This window comes from Leptinotarsa decemlineata, unplaced genomic scaffold (genome assembly GCF_025532065.1).
Source record: "Leptinotarsa decemlineata unplaced genomic scaffold, Ldec_3_MD MMD2_tig00026328_RagTag_RagTag, whole genome shotgun sequence".
Taxonomy (NCBI): domain Eukaryota; kingdom Metazoa; phylum Arthropoda; class Insecta; order Coleoptera; family Chrysomelidae; genus Leptinotarsa; species Leptinotarsa decemlineata.
In genome coordinates, this window is record NW_027412688.1 from 11,233,116 (window position 1) to 11,250,656 (window position 17,541).

Here is a 17,541-nt window from a genome sequence, read left to right on the forward strand (position 1 = left end):
AACCCCCGTGACGTATTATAAACAAAAAGTGTTCAGGGCAAGCCACGATTGAGTAACAAATATGTCTCAAGAGGAAAGCCAAAAGTCGAACAATTCACATTCAGAATCTTCCAGTAGTTCACCCAGTCAAACACCTTTTTTTCGAGAACATATTCGTAGGGATGTCCAAAACGGTAGTACGACCGATTTAACCACAGATTTAACATTGTTTGGAAGTCCAGCGCCGACTATGAGAAGGAGTGGGACGATAAAAAGAGCAAGTTCCCTTTCCTTGCAGAACGAGAAAAATACATCAGGAAACGGAAATATCAAGGAAGAACCCCAAAAAAACGTTAGAGTGCTGTCAAGGTTGGAGAGAGTCAATAGTTTCGAACAAAATATTGGTAGTCGATATAGACTGTCTTTGGATAGTAGTTTTAGGTGAGTTTTAAAGCTGCCAGGCTAGAAATTTCCAAAATACAATATAAGTACAGATAAACTACTGTTTTCCAAGTAGATAGATGAAAACTGATGACCAGCTTGATGGTAAAAACCGCATATCGATATCTATCATCGTTTCTGAGTTACAGCATGTTTTTCGAAAATGTGCATTTTCGAAAAGTTACTGTAACTTTTTTCCTGTCAAAATTTTCTTGTTTCTATGAAAACATTTCCAAAGCACTTTTTAAGGTAGAATTCAATGGCATTAAAACTTAATTTTTTCAAATGAGATATCAATAGTGGTTGTTGGAAAAATATTTTTCAATGAGACACCCTGTATATTTCTGCATATTTCAATAGAGTTTGACATTACCTTTCCAAAAATGTAGCACACCTTCTCTACACCTTTTCTGAACGTTTGCCGAATTAATTATTTCAATAGGAGTTAGAGAAGCAAAACTTTGCAACACTGCCGCTTCCAATTCGTATCTAGAATTGGTTGGCAATTCAAAAATATGGTCTTTCAACACTTTCCAGAGGTAAAAGTCCACAGGCCTTAGGTTCGGTGACCTGGCCGGCCAACGGTTGGATCCTTGTTTGCCTATCCAATTATTACCGAAATTGCAGTGTTGAGAGGTGAATCCCCTTCTTGCTGAAAATATATTTTTCTGAGATACATAAGTGGCAATTCATCAACAAGTAGTTCAATATTTTGCCTTGAAATTTCTAAATACCTCTGGGATGTGAGAGTGTCATTATAAATGAACGGGCCGATAATTCTACCCCTGAAAATGAAGATTTTGTTATGCCCAATTATAAGAATTGAAGCACTTGAAAATGCCGGCCCTGCTCACATAAGCTTTGTCTGTCCAAATAGAATTTGACGAAAAATCACGCACTTGGTTACAACTTTCCAGAAACCACTGGCAAATAGCCATGCGGCGTTCAAAATCTCCTGGTCTGAGCTGATGAACTATTTTGGTGTTTTTTCAAAATCCTCCTAACATTAGTTCTTGGTAGGCCTGTTGATATATTCAAATGTCGCGTTGTGGGATTATTTTCAACAGCTCCTGAATCGACTATTTCTTCCAAGTCCGTATCCTTATTTGATTCATATAACTTTGGCCTTTTCTTTTCAAATTGACCACCATCAATTAGGTTGTGTCGGAATCTTGCAAAACTGTCTCCAAACGGTTGTCCTCTCTCTGGATACCTCTCGTGATACAAATTGCTTGCTTCTGCATTTTTCCCGGTTTATTTAAAACATACTATCATATCCCATTTTTCATAATTCTCATACTTCATTGCGAATGTGTTTGAAAGTTGAACAAAACCACTAATTGAAGAGCGTCTTTACTACTTGAATCAAAATTTGACAGCCACTAGTAAAGATTTGCATTCTGTTCTCAACATTTGATAACTACTTCTGAATGCAAGTAATTTTCGTCCAATAAACAGTCTTCCAACGCTTGAAAAAGTACTGGAACTGGCAGTATATGAATACTTTAATGAAAATAATTTATTGATAAGGAAGAATATATTGTTGCTATATTTCTAGATTTCAAGCGTGTCTTTGAAACAATTAATAGAAAAACTTAAATCAATAAACTGAAGTATTATGGTGTAACTGGAAAAGCTTTAAACTGGTTAGATAGTTGTCTTGAGCAAAGAAGTCAAAGGACTAAAATTTGTGATGTAATGTCAGATTGATTGATTGATTGATTGATTGATTGATTGATAAGAAGCTGTACAAAATATCAATATATCTTTAAAGAACATTGAATTATATCTACAAGCGAATAAACTCAAATTGAATATCAATAAATCTAAGGCAATGATTGCTACAACAAATTAGAATCAAAGAAAGATTGATACTAACGACGTTAATATCAGCATATTCAATAATCAACTTACAATTGTAAATGAAATTAAGTACCTATGATTCATTATAGACCATCAATTGAATTTGAATAAGCATACCGAATATACCATTAGAAAAATATGTAAGAAAATGTATTTTTTCTCTAGAATTTCAAAATTTTTATCAACCTTTGCTAGACTAACATGTTACAACTGCATAATAAGGCCACACTTTGACTACTGTGACACACTAATATATCTATTCAACCTAAATCAAATAGGACAGTTGCAGAAACTACAAAATCGAGGTATGAGAATCATTTTGAGATGCAATTGAATTCTACGTGAAAAAGTGCTCTGGAAATGTTTTCATAGAAACAAGATATTTTTGACAAGAAAAAAGTTACAGCAACTTTTTGAATATGTACATTTTCGAAAAACATGCTGTAACTCAGAAACGATGATAGATATCGACATGCGATTTCCACCATTAAATTTGTCGTAAAATTTGACCCTCAAATACCTACAGCCATCAGTTTTCATTTATCATCATTTATTATCAGGAATAAACAACATTACATTTTTTTTTCTTGCCAGTAGCATTCGTACGGGATTTGCACTGAATAATTTCAAAGAGAAAACTGATACGTTATTACTGTCTTGTTTTAAAGTAAAATTATTTTTTCAATCCCCACTAATTTCTGAGCAAATCTAAGCTTTAGTTTTTTGCGTTGCTCACAGAACAAATAATAATTTGAGCAAATTTATTAAAAACAATAAATTCGATAGATACTTCAATATCGAGTCTACCAGGAGAATAATAATAATATAATAATAACTACAATAATTTTATTCATCAGAGAAGTATAATAACCAAAAAAATGAAATATGTGGGATACTTCATAGTTTAACAAAATAAACTGACACATCTGCTGAGTTATAATTCTATGGGTGGCTGAAAATGTATATATATATATATATATATATATATATATATATATATATATATATATATATATATATATATATATATATATATATGTATTTGTATATATATATATATATATATATATATATATATATATATATATATATATATATATATATATATATATATAAACGTGTAACAATAATCTGAACAACTATAAGGCCCACAGTTTGAGATTCCAATACAAAATAAAAAATATACAGAAGTTTTTATTTACCTTCATTAGATATTTTTGTATTGAAAAATAATTTTGTATTATTTTATATATTGGTAAATGATAAATGTATTATTATTATTTTTTTACAGAAGTATGCGCTGATCAGGCCCTATCCCCCGAAGCTCCGATACATTCGGGAGGGTGCGCCCGCATTATCAACCAACGACCACTCCCCACACCGTGGGGTAAGTGATCATTGTGTCCGAGAATCATGTGCCCTGAGCAAGCGCAGTGAGCCAAGAATGACAGCCTTCTCCATTTGTCCGGCTAAGATTTCTGCCTCAGTGCGGCAGGCCGGTATGATTTTAAGATTCGAGGGTAGAGAGACCATCATTCCACCAAGGACTCCAATAATCAGAACAACCATCTTGACAGAGTGGTCTGGATAGAGTCTGCGGAGTTCGAAGAGAAAATCTCGATATTTTATTCGTTTTTCCTCCTCTTTTCGGACGATATTCGTCTCGCCAGAAGCTGAAAATTCCACGACAAATATTGTCTTGCTCTGGTGGTCGAGAAGGACTACATCAGGCTTATATCAGCCTGATGGTGGGGAACGAATAGTTCCAATAAATTCGGCACTTCTCGTTCCCCACAACGGATTAAATATCCCCCGAAGCGTAGGGCAACACCGGTGTCTCGTCAATACCGTAAGAGTGCCGCAGATGGTAACATGCTGACAGCAAGTGCATTAGGATCTCGGGCGTCTCGTGGCAGGCCCTGCACCTTGTGTCAGGAACCTCTATACCCATCATACGACTGCAGTAGACTAAGGTGTTGAAGACACCATCCTGGCAAGCCATGATGAACCCCTCAGTTTCCAACTTCAGCCCACTCGACCTGAGGAAAGCAAAAGTCAGGCGCTTTGATAAGCCAAGGTCTCCAATGTTATTGAAGAAGACCCCATGCATTGGCTTATTCTTGTGCCTCCGCAGAAGTAAGGTGATCTCTGCGGCTTTTATCTGAGCTTCTTGCTGAGCGGGTTCCAACTCGGTGACAGAGTTGTGGTCACTTCGTTCAGAATCGAAAACTATACCGAGTTCATCAGCTGCTCGGGCAGCTTCCTTAAGGAGAAATGCTCCAATTCCTGTTCTCTCATGGTCACGGACCATGCAGAGAAGGGAATCCGAACTCCTGACGACTTCACAGGCTATATTCAGTATCATTCTGTCATATAGACATCCCAAACTTAAAACACAGCCTCCCTGTTGTCGAGGGAAGTACAACCGTGGAACGGACGATTTGGGATGCAAACTCCTATAGAGATGCATCATTTTTCAAGTCTTTACGTTGAGATGATACAGTTCCTTCCAGGTCCATTTCAGTACTCCAAACGAGGAGAGTAAGATTGGAAAGGCAATCGTTTGTGACAGCATCTTTGCTCTTCTCCGACAGTTCCAATGACCAGATCTGTCGAAGTTTGTGCTGATACTTGGCGCGGAGAGAGGTTTTCACTGTTGTTACCTCTTGTGAGTGGCGTTGTTCCACCTTGAGGTAAGTATACGTCTCTCCAGCATCCAAATGGTGTAGGATGCTTTCATCTATGAGCTGCACATCCTCTCCGTAGTCCCCGCATCGTCCTTTTTTGAGATAGACCATTGCACATTTGTCTATCCCGAATTTCATACCGATAGCATGCGTGTACTCTTCCACCACCCTCAAGGACTGATGGAGATCCTTCTCTCCAGAGGCAAAGTTTAAGATCATCCATATAAAACAAATGGGTGACCTTGTGCCTCCGGTTTCCGGGGGTGCCACATTTACACCCTCGGGCAAATTTCTGAGGCAACAGTGAGATGCAGAAGAGAAGGGGACTGAGGGAATCGCCCTGGAATACACCCCTTCTGAAAGTGATCCACCCTGTTTAGACTCTGGCTTGACCACATGTTATGGTGAAGCGAGTTCACCAAAGTGGTATCAGTTGTTCAATGCATCTCACTATGTATCGGGTACCGCAAGGCATCTGAGCAAATGCAAGATGAGCTCATGCGATATTGTATCAAATGCTTTACGGTGATCGATCCAAGCCATAGAGAGGTTACACTTATATTGTATCGAGTCCTGCGTTACACATCTATCGTTGAGCAGGTTCTCTTTACATCCAGCGACTCCTCTTTTCGACCCTCTCCGCTCATATATCCGTTCGAACACTCGGTCAACTGCGGTGAGTATAAGATGCCTGTAAACAACTTATAACACGAATTCAAGCATGTTATCGGTCTGTTATTCTTAGGAATCGACAAATCTCCGCTTTTGGGGATGAGAACGGTCCGCCCCTCGACAAACCAATCCGGAATCGGCTGCTCTCCTTCCAGCCATGAGTTGAAAACTGTGGCCAGATGGCGGTGGGTGCTTGTTAGTTTTTTCCACCAATAAGTGTTTAGCCCATCTGGGCCTGGAGCAGCAAAGTTCTTGGAACCCATGAGGGCTCTTCGAACGTCATCCGGGGTTATCGGGTTGCGCAATTCATTGAGCTCCGGCTGTCGAAGCTCTCTGTTGAAAGCTTCGAACTGCGCTAGGGCTGGAGTGTCTAAGTTGAGTATCTGCGGGTGTTCATAGATATACTTCCAGAAGGATTCCACCTGATCGGCGGTCGGCGGATTATCCACAACACGTGGAGGCTCTTGGAATAAGCGAAAAGGTTTCTCGCGGAACCTAAGGTTTTATGCGATACTTCTCGCTCGCAGCTACTAGCATTCGCATCCTATCAAGGCAGTGCTGTTTGGTGGTCAGCAGCACGCCCTGACTCAAAGTGTGTACATTGGCGTAGCTGGTACGTTGTAGTTTGGCGGCTATTCGCCGCACTGGCTGAATACATTTTAATTTTGTTCTGTTGTCACAGATATTTAAAGTTGCATACTTTTGACAATTGTTTCAGTGCTTGAAGATATTCATCGATTGTTTCTTCAGCCTTCTGAAATCATGAAGCAAGACAATGACGGGTGAAAATTTCGTTTTTGGGTTTGATATAGACTTTGTCAAGTGCACCAAGAGGTGATTTGAAGTCTTTGTACTCACTGATTATTCTGAAAATATCAGGAGATATGTGTTTTATTAATAATTTCTACTTCATTCCATCTGAGGTTTCATTCTGAACCTCAAGAGAATTCTCAAAGGTTTGCTTCAAATCAATCCATTTCCGATTTGCTGAACTTGAAGTTGGATTTACTTCAAAACGATCCGGAGGAAGATATCTTTCATTATTTTCCATAACTGAAGTCCTATTTCGTTGATTAAATTGTTAAATGATGAATAGATTAAACTCGAAATTGGCTTCAATCAACAAAATACAACATGACACAATGATATGACAGGTAATGACAACTATGATTTCTAGAAAAAATATAGATACAGGATATTATTAATATATATAATTTTTATCAAATTTGTTGAACAATGAAATTGTATATATTGTATAATATCTCATTTTCATTATAGACGAAGTTTGGAATCCATATCTGAACACAAGACAAAGAGATCTTTCTCGCCAACTTTCTCGCTCAGCAGGAACAGCAAATACAGTTCCTCTTTGGAATCTTTCTCCTCCGATCAAACCGACTATGCCACAAGAAGCACTACTGATGTGAAAGAAGAAAAGACCATCCAGAGTCCAGCTTCTAGTTATCTGAGTTGGATAGAAACTGTGAATAGCGAATTTTTTGAGAGTGTCTGTTCCGAAACTCTGTCCAACGATTTTGATAACAAAGTGGGCGAATGGAACAACTTTTGGTTGAACTATAATAGCGCTAGGAATCCGTATTTGTCCGGTTCTTACCGAAGCGTCGTCGAAAAAGTGGTAATAATATTCGTTTGAATCGTCAAAATTTTTGCAATCTCAGATTTTAGGGAGATGATAATTCAGACGCGAGGAGCAGCGGAAGTACCCAAAAAGATATCAGCGATAGAAACTCCGGAGAATACATATCACTCAGTGTTAACGAAGTTCATGAGATCATCAATCATTCGAAGAAAATAACAGAAATATTACAGAAGGCTCTCACAAGGAACGATCAAGAATTAGATAATTCTAATAACGAAAATTCGGTCAATACCCAAATTTTTTCTCGTCAGGTAGGTCTCAATGAAAACTTCATATAAGAAAGTCAACGTCAATTAGACCACTTTGTCAATAAATTGTCATCTCTTTAGTTGTCATACATTTTTAAAAAATGTAACACAAAATGATTTATTGAAAATTTTTTTTCTCAGACCCGATGATTTCTGTATCAAGGGGGAGCCAATGTATAAGCAACTGATTAGTTCCAAACACTCAACAGAAGCTAAGTTACAATTTCAAATAGCAAGAGGGGCAAATTATATCTCTACAAGTTATTCCAGTTTAACTTTCTTATAATATAATAATAATAATAATAATCGTCTTTATTGTTACCCAGCTGTAGTTACATACAAATATTTAAATAAATTAGAGAGCTAGTTGCTGACATAACAAAAGGCGAAGTTCAACTTAGTTAGCACAAGTGCTACTGAGTTGTTCTCAACCAAATTTCTGTCCACTTCCATTGTCACACTGTTTATCAAAACTTCTAGAATGGATTGTTAATCAGGAATTACTTGATAAAACGGAAATTCTAGCAGATTCGCAATTTGAATTCCAAGGAAATACAATTGACGGAACATTTACCTTGATAGAACATGTTAACAGAGTTGTTGAAAATAATAAGCAATTCGTGGTCATTTTTGTCAACAGTCTAAGGCGTTCCTTTTGCTATACTTCTGAACAAGCTTGAATACTACGACTTAACTGCTATAAGAGATAGTTTGGAAGTTATCTTTCTAATACAGGGCGTTCCAACAAAAACTTGCCACCCCTGTAAGTCAAAAATGGACGTGTCATTTTTTCAATGGAATGGGAATCGAGTGATACATCATTTTGTAATTGTACAAGTCATTGAATTTTTTGAGAAAAAAGGCTTATTATTATTGAATCAAAATCTCACTGAGTTTGGTTCATTTGAAAAGCTGAGGAAAAAATATGGAGACAGAATGGGCCAGGAAACTAAAAGAAAATTTGATAAATGAGGTATGTATGTGGTAAGTTATATATTGTGTGGTAGTGTGCTCAAGTGCACACTACCAGACGAGTATCTAATTACCTGACTGAAAGTTTTGGTGATAAATGGATAGGGAATAATGGGCCGGTGAGGTGGCCAGCAAGGTCTCCAGACTTAAGTGTTATGGGTACATTCTTATGGGGTACACTGAAAAATTGAGTTTATGATCAGAGGGAATATCAAAATATTGAGGACCTTCAACACAACATTGTTAGAGAGTTTGGAAGATTGAGGAGGAGGGAAATTAATCATGCAGTGAATAATATTCGAAGAAGGACACAGTTGTGTTATCATGAACAAGGCCAGCATTTTGAGCATTTGTTGTGATTTACTTTTGTCTTTACATTTTTGTTAATTATTGTTCAAAGTTCTATTTTCATTGAAAAGAACACAATATCTGATATACCTCATACACACCTCATTTATCAAATTTTGATTGTGGATTCTGTCTCCGTATTTTTTCATTGGCTTTTCAAACAAACCAAACTCGGTGAGATTTTGATCCAATAACTTGAACATAGTTCGATGTTGTCGTCGTCTTTCGGGATGAAAGTGTAAATACCAGACCCCTCTTTTCCAGTGGGCCATTTGAGCAAGTGCTCTGGGCCCCGCGATCGATAGGGGCCCCCCTCAGATCAAATACAAAATCCCTAGTTCCTGACATATCACCAAACGATGACCAATATTCAAAAGATACCAAAAAACTTATATAATTTGAAGAAATTGAACCTAAATTACTGACTACAATACCAACTTACTAGCTTTTACATGCGCGAAGCTATTCTACTCTCGCCCAAAAATTAGGGTTTCCGACTTCAGCATGCTTAGATAAATTCGAATATATAATGGTATACTAAGCACATACACATTTTAAAGAAAAATCATCAGTAGTACACTCATCAGTGTGACTAGCTCCATTCAAATTGAGCGAACGAAGCGAAGTATGAAGCTCCAAGTTTGAATTAGTATGTGTACATGCTGCTGGGTGTGTATCAGAGGCAACAAAGTTTTTCGAAATGTTTCAGAAAGTGTACAACTGTTTTTCGGGCTCTACTCGTTAATGGAATATATTGACAGAACATTAAGGTTCAAAAAAAGTTGTTAAAAGTCTTTCACAAACCAGATGGCCAGCCCGAGCAGATGCAGTAAGCGCCTTGCATGAAGGTAATGAACAAGTTATAGAAGCTTTGATATCCATCGAAAAACATATAGAACAGGCACGAGAAACTAAAGACGAAGCCCTTAGTCTGTTCATAAAAATGTAAAAACTCGAATATATTATACTAACGGAAATTTGGAACTGTATATTGGAAAGAATAGACAAAATAAATAATTATCTTCAGAAAGAAACAATAACACTAGACGTTGCAACTAATATGTTTACTTCACTTGATGATTTTATTATTAACCTCTGGGATAAATCTGATTACTTCGTCTGCCGAAGAAATCTGCCGAAGAAAGAAACCCGGAATCCGACTACAAGGACCTATTTCAAAGAACAAAACACAGAAGTTCTCGCCAGAGTGTTTTTGATGGGTCTGCGCTGTCAGTCCAACTGAATGGAAGAGAGAAATTCAAAATAGAAACCTTTCTTCCCATAATTGATACCTTCAGCGTTCATTTAAAACAGCTATTGAGTTCGTATAAGAATGTCAGAAAACGTTTTGATTTATTTTTTCGCTTGAAAACTCTGAATTCTGAAGAGTTGAGACAAAGTTGCAAAGAATTTGCTGAATTTTATTATGAAGATGATAATGAGAATGGGTTAGGAATAGAATGTTTGCATTTAACAGAATACTTGAAAATTGTTGACAGTGAAAATGGGGATTGTACATTAAAAATATATCAACTTTTGAAAGAATTGAAGACACATTTCCAAATGTAGAAATCGCATTGAGAATCTTTTTAAGCATGATGGTAACTAACTGCAGTGGGGAACGCTCCTTCTCCAAATAAAAAAGAATTGAAAATGAATTAAGAAGTACAATGCTTCAAGAGAGATTAACCAGTTTGTCGCTGATGTCGATAGAATCTGATGTGAAAAAAGGATAGATTTTGCATACGTGATTAACGATTTTTCCCATCTGAAATCTAGAAGGGTTCCTCTTCAAATAACATAGATTTTTAAGCACTAATCTGTAAATGCTAAAAAATTTACTTTTGTGGACTATAATACATTCATCTATCCGTTTCATGAGATTCTTAATAAAAATAAACATTCATTTGTTTATTTACTTTCTTTGTCTATTCTAACAAAATAATGTTCTGTCAAAGTCATTGCCTTATTATGCCCAAGGCCTCCAATAGGTTAAAGACGGCCCTGGTATATACATTTCCGATGTCCTAACACTGTTTCTATCGTATTTGTAATAAATTTGTATCGTATCTTTTTTTCTTCATTCGTGAATGCCAATTTTCGCCAAAAATTCATTGACTTGTACAATAACAAAATGTCATTAAGTGTAACAAATTGAAAGTCAAATTTAGAAACATCAAAGTCAAAGACTATTATGATAAGAATTTTTTTTTCAATATCTTCAATTTTTCGAAAAAAGAATGATAACTTATGATACATCATTGAAAAGGTAAAATCTGGTTCTATTCAAAACAGAAAGAATCCAATGTAGCGCCCCTTAGAAAAACTAAAGTTGATGATGGTGATTATGTAGCAGAAAAAAAGTGGCAATGTGGAAGTGCAATTTATTTTCGAATCCTTCGAAAAATAAAGCCTGAAAAAAATAAGAACCATTTTCCGAAATTTCTTGTTTCTTCCGGATATCTCCGGATATACTCGTAATTTCAGAACTTTTTCAACGGCATATTGTTTGAAGGGTAAATGCGCAACTTTGCCCCAATTTAACCATCTTCGTATCTCTCATAGTTTCCGAGATTCCAATGGTGAGGATCAAACTTGAAACACCATGTATAGGCTAACATCAGGTTGTTTCAAAAGTTGTATCCATTTCAATGTCATGTGTTTTTGTATCTTCATATTGCGATAAATATTCATTCTATTGTGTCCTGGTATGAAGTGGCCGATAGAGAATTTTCTACTCTATACATTGATGCTGTTGATTTTTTTTTCCAAGTTTCAGTTTTTCGCCTCTCCAGCTTTCAACTGAATGATGTTGTTAGGCGATTTTTGGCCAATTTTGCTCTACGAATTCAAATTGAACCAAACCACTGCCGAAACAGTCACTTGGCAATAATAGTGGTAATGAACGTACTGTTCGATTTTGGTTTTCGAAATTTCGTTCCGGAGATTTTAGCCTCGAAGATGAGCCCCGAAGTGGTTGTCCTACAGTTATCCAGGACGAGGATTTGAGAATCCTGCTGGCACCTGACATCACAAATGGTGCGTGGGATGGCGAAAGAATTGGGAGTCAGCTCCCATGTGGTTTTTGATTGTTTACAACGTTTTGAAAAGGTCAAAAAGTTCGAAACGTGGGTGTCCCACGGTTTGAACGATAGACAAAAAGTGTCTGTTCTTCTTTGCTTTTTCGCAACCAAAACGATCTTTTTTTGGATCGGATCGTTACGTGTGATGAAAATTGGAGCCTCTATGATAACAGGAGACGTTCAGGACAGTGGTTGAACACCGCTTTTGGGAAGTGCCACCCAGACACAAAGGCGAAAACCCACCAAAAAAGACCATGGTTACTGTACGGTGGTCAGTAGCTGATTCACTATAACTTTCTGCAACCGGACCAAAATACCCTGGATTATTTCCTTGGGGCCAACAATGCCATTAGTTTATACTACTAGAGTGAAGATGTGGAATATTTAAGAAATCGGATAATTGCTGGGTGTAGCGCAATCAGAAACGATCCTGGTGTTTTCGAAAGAGTTCGGGAGTCGATGAGAATAAGATTGGATTATTGTATCCGAGCGGGGGGGGTAGTCATTTTCAGCAGTTCTTGTAGATTAAGAAACGTTACATGTAATGTAAAGACATGGTTTGAACATAAAAAACTGACTATAAATTACGACAAAACTCATTTCATTCCTTTCACGAGCTACAAATGCCATCTTCCAAATTTTCAAACCCTACAAATGACAAACAACACTCAGGTGATACAAACAAAAAATTAAATCAGGTATCTTGGAGTAACCCTCGACTCACACATGCGATGGAATTACCACAAGAACCAAGTAACGAAAACTATCAGACTCTTATTATTCAAATCCAAATACCTGAAGAAAATTCTATCTAGATATAACTCACCTGAACATACTTTATCATGCACTGGTTGAGTCACGTTTACAGTATGGGATCCTTTCCTGGGGCGCAGTAGCATCTGTACATCTGAAAAAACTAAAAGTTATTCAAAGGAAGATATTAAAAATAATTTATAACAAAAAAATACATACCTATCCAACAAATGATTTATTCAATGAACCAAAAATTCAACACAACATATTCTGCAACAAACAGAACACAGCTATGATACCCGCAATAAAACTCAAAATATAGTACAGACAAATCTGGTGAAAAAACAATAGGCCAAATATTTTATGAATATCTAGCCTGTAAAATTTTTAATATTTTGCTAGATATATACAAACTATATATTCACCAAATCAATTCATTTAGTTTAATAAAAAAATGTTTAAATACTATTTGCGCACAACTGATAGGTTCATATTCCAATCAATTATAGAGAATTAACTCCTAGATATTTTATATATATATATATATATATATATATATATATATATATATATATATATATATATATATTTAAAAAAAGAAACATCGAAAAAAGACATTATTCTTCAAAATATCCAAAAATATCAAAGGATAAAAACATTTTCTTTTGTAATTTTATACCCACACACCAAGTTTCAAACCCATAATAAGTATTTTATATTTTCACTATTTTTCCGCACTCCTGCTTTTTCTACTTATCAAAATTTAAGCACACCTATACTAAATCATTTATTTTAACTAAACTCGTCACCGAATTTCTTTTTTTGTAATATAATAATATTTTAAGAGCCTCTTTGATGTTAAAAACAAATTTTGAAAAATAAAAGTTATCAAACTTGATGCAAACTTCATCTAGTTTCAACGGGGCTTTCAAAACTATACAGTACTTGAGTTTTTAATGAGCAAATGGCCTCACAATATGAAATAGAACAAAAGTGAACATTAGGAAACATCATTTCGTGATTCTTGAAGCCCATTCAATAAAAGAAAAAAACTCATAGTATTTACATTTACCTACTCCGCTAACAATACTAATTTAAAAAAACTGGGTAGGCTGTGAAAAAATACGAAACTACATAATGTGTTTTAGAAAACGTCACTGTCACTGAATAAATTAATGCCCGTTAGTTCAATGTAATGTATGAAAATTAAAATAATATGTTATCTTTTCAAGAAAAAATTGAAATTGTGCTAATTTGTGGTGAAAACACATTGCATCGACAAGTGGCTGATATTTTTAACGCAAGACATCCTTGTAGACATGTACAGCAATCCACTGTAAGTAGGATTTTAAAAAAATTTAAACTGACTGGTTCAGTTGAAAATACTTTTAAAAAACGTCATAATCCATCACGCAATAATGATGAGGTTCAGTTGGCTGTCTGCCTGGATGTTATCGAACAGGGAAAATCAAGTATTACCAATATTGTAGATAGAACTGGCGTTAAAAGAGAAAGCGTAAGAGCAATTTTACATAAAAATAAATTCAAACCCTACAAACCCAAATTTATAAATAACTTAAAGGAAAGAGATTTCGATGTTCGACTAGATTTCTCTTTCTGGTACCAAGGAGAAGTAGAATTAAACAGAAAATTTCCTTACAAAATCCTATGGACCGACGAAGCTACCTTCACATCGAACGGCGTAGTCAGTTCCCAGAATTGTAGGTGGTGGGCTCAGGAAAAAACTCATTTTGTGATAGAATATCGGGACCAATATTCATTTAAAACAAATGTGTGGTGCGGTGTTTTAAATAATCAGGTAATGGGACCATTCTTTTTTAGACACAATTTAACTTCTCAGGATTATTTGCAATTTCTAAATACTGAGATCAGTGATATAGTGGACAATATGCCAGTTGAAATAAGACACAGTCTGTGGTATCAATGTGACGGGGCTCCTATTCATAGTTCAAGACAAGTCAAAGAGAAACTATTAGAAATGTTTAGGGGCAAAGTTATTGGGCGAAATATGGAGCAAATATGGCCGCCTAGGTCGCCAGATTTAACCCCACTAGATTTTTTCTTGTGGGGTTACTTAAAACAAATCGTTTATAAACAAAGACCTTTTCGTGACGTGAATCACCTAGAAACTGTTATTAGAAACTCTATTTTAAACATAAACCCTGTGAGTATCAGCAACTCAATAAAAGATGTATCAAGAAGGATAATTATCTGCATAGAACGCGATGGAAGACATACAGAAATGTAGTGTATTTAATGTCGTGAGTCTTTTTTTCGTGTTTTTTTGCTATTAGGTATAGGTACATGTTTATTTTCAGTTCCTTTTAATTAAGATTAAATTCCACTGTATTTTTTGTTAAAAAAACAATAAACACTCTAAGATATTGTTTCCTAATGTTCCGTTTTGTTCTAATTCATATTGTGAGGCCATTTGCTCATTAAAAAACTCAAGTACTGTATAGTTTGGAAAGCCCCGTTGAAACTAGATGAACTTTGCATCAAGTTTGACAACTTTTATTTTTCAAAATTTGTTTTTAACATCAAAGAGGCTCTTAAAATATTATTATATTACAAAAAAAGAAATTCGGTGACGAGTTTAGTTAAAATAAATGATTTAGTACAGGTGTGCTTAAATTTTGATAAGTAGAAAAAGCAGGAATGCGGAAAAATAGTGAAAATATAAAATACTTATTATGGGTTTGAAACTTGGTGTGTGGGTATAAAATTACAAAAGAAAATGTTTTTATTCTTTGATATTTTTGGATATTTTGAAGAATAATGTCATTTTTCGATGTTTCTTTTTTTAAATGTCAATTTTGACAGGTTAAGGAAATCACGTGACCTATTTTGTAGACGCCATTTGACATCATTTCTTAAGCAAAATCTACTGCCAAAATCAAATTTCACATAAAACGATAAATAAAAAAGTTTCCCATTTGATGCGGACTTTATCGGTGACACTGTATATATAAATAATTAGTTTTAGTTATCTTACATCTATATCTTTATATAATTTTCATTTACATCCTTTATAGTTTTATCAGATATATATTTTATAATGTTTATTCAAGTATGTTTTGATATTTATATGTTTACAACTGTTTTCTATACTACTTCTCAACATAAATTAGTTTTTGAAGTAATGAAATAAGATGACCCATGCGCACCGTAAGGTCTTAAATGGGATTTCTCTTTGTTTATTTACTAATTGACTAAATTGAGGTAAAAGACCATGCGAAAAAAAAAACAGATGTGAGTAAACGTTATTATTATTATATTTTTTTGTGATAAATTGTTATTGTCGAAATTTTTTTTCGCTCCGCATCTTCGAAACAAAGCGCCCTATCAAAAATCATCAAAGGACAAAATATCCTTGGAATAGTCCAAGGAATAGTCCCTTAAATGTTTGCCGCATATTTAATAAGCACCCTGTATACCACGATACAGTAGAATAAATATTTATTGAGATATGGAGCTACAAAAACACATGACATCAGAACAAGAAACACACTTGGACGGTATCTGAACAGAAAGCAATAAGTCTGAATCAAACAACAAATTGATAAGGGACATATCTTGGTCGTTTTGATTCAAGTTGCCAATAAATGTGAGTTCCTACCATTGAAATGTACTGACTCAATTAGGATTTTGATGCCAAAGATCTGGTCACAACAAATGAAAGACTATAAATATACTAGTACTATGTTGCTGTATCGTTGCTGTTCCAATGTTTTGACAGAATCATAATCAACGTACTTAGGCGTGCGCATCGTTATAGAACAGTGCTTTAAAAAAAACTCTACAGCACCATCTAGTGGCGGGTTACAGAAATATTGATAGTCTATAAACCTTCTCTATGAAAAATTACTTATACATGTCAAGTTTCATCAAGATCGGTTGAGCGATGTAGAATTTTATCACTTACCAACCAACCAACCAACCAACCAACAAACATCCATTTTTATATATATATGATTGTGATAATTGATATTGAAACTACTTGAAACTAGAATATATTTTTATAATAAATCCACAACTTCCAATTGTTAATAACTATGATAATAGAATTTTGAACAATTGTCTGCTGTCAACAATTGTTGTAATCTCCATAGAATTATAGAATAGGGTTTCTTCCACAAATGTAGGTTTATAATTATGTTTTCATTTCAGAATTCCTCCCTAAGAGACGAGAACGGGATTGAGTTGCTGAAAGAGGATCTGAAGAAATTATCCAAAGACAGATCTCCTAACAACATATCCTCTCAAGATTTGATCAATCAAAAAGTACTATTAAAATCAACGGTTCAATCGTCTAGCGCAAGTTGCATCAACGCTTTATTGAGTTCAAGCGTTGCAGACCTACTGAAAAAGGTCATCAATAAGAGAAGAGATGTGGTAACTCCTGATGATCTCTCCTCCATGACTCGACGAAGTTTTTCTGAATGGAGCAGTAAATGATTTTTAGTCATAAAATATTTTTATAGGAGTAAATATCACATATCGTGTATATACTATAATTTATGTTCACCCAGATGTACTAATGAATAAATTCAAGCTTCGAGCATGTACGTCAACTTGATGAATCACAATCGTATCTTCTTCTCCTGACTAACTCTGTAAAATATCATCTGAAGCGAAATTTCGAATATGCTACAATAGTACTTGAACTGAGATATATTTCTTTAATCTCTCATGATCAACTTATTTATTTCACTAACGGGTTCATATTTATAAGGTAAATATAATTATGAAGTATTGCAAGAAAATGTTTTGGAAAACCTGCAAAGATCTATTCTTGGTCTTGTTCTTTTCCT

The 17,541-nt window shown here is 35.2% G+C and overlaps 1 protein-coding gene across 2 annotated transcripts; it reads left to right on the top strand.

Annotated features, from left to right (window-relative positions):
• On the top strand, positions 1-17,277 carry LOC111515405 (uncharacterized). Of its 2 annotated transcripts, none has more exons than XM_074182362.1 (4): positions 1-420; positions 6,921-7,278; positions 7,329-7,553; positions 16,898-17,277. In XM_074182362.1, exons 1-4 carry the CDS (start codon positions 62-64, stop codon positions 17,183-17,185), a joined length of 1,230 nt encoding a protein of 409 aa, XP_074038463.1. In that variant the 5' UTR covers positions 1-61; the 3' UTR covers positions 17,186-17,277. The 2 variants fall into 2 exon arrangements, with proteins under 2 accessions (XP_074038463.1, XP_074038464.1); XM_074182363.1 differs by having other exon boundaries at positions 6,921-7,275.
• The last annotated feature ends 264 nt before the right edge of the window (positions 17,278-17,541 follow it).

Bases quoted from the DNA above. Each gene is read 5' to 3' on its own strand.
- LOC111515405 (XM_074182362.1), top strand. From the start codon at position 62: ATGTCTCAAGAGGAAAGCCAAAAGTCGAACAATTCACATTCAGAATCT. The intron at 7,279-7,328 runs GTAATAATATTC...CTCAGATTTTAG, and splicing joins GAAGCGTCGTCGAAAAAGTG to GGAGATGATAATTCAGACGC. The intron at 7,554-16,897 runs GTAGGTCTCAAT...TTTTCATTTCAG, and splicing joins CCCAAATTTTTTCTCGTCAG to AATTCCTCCCTAAGAGACGA.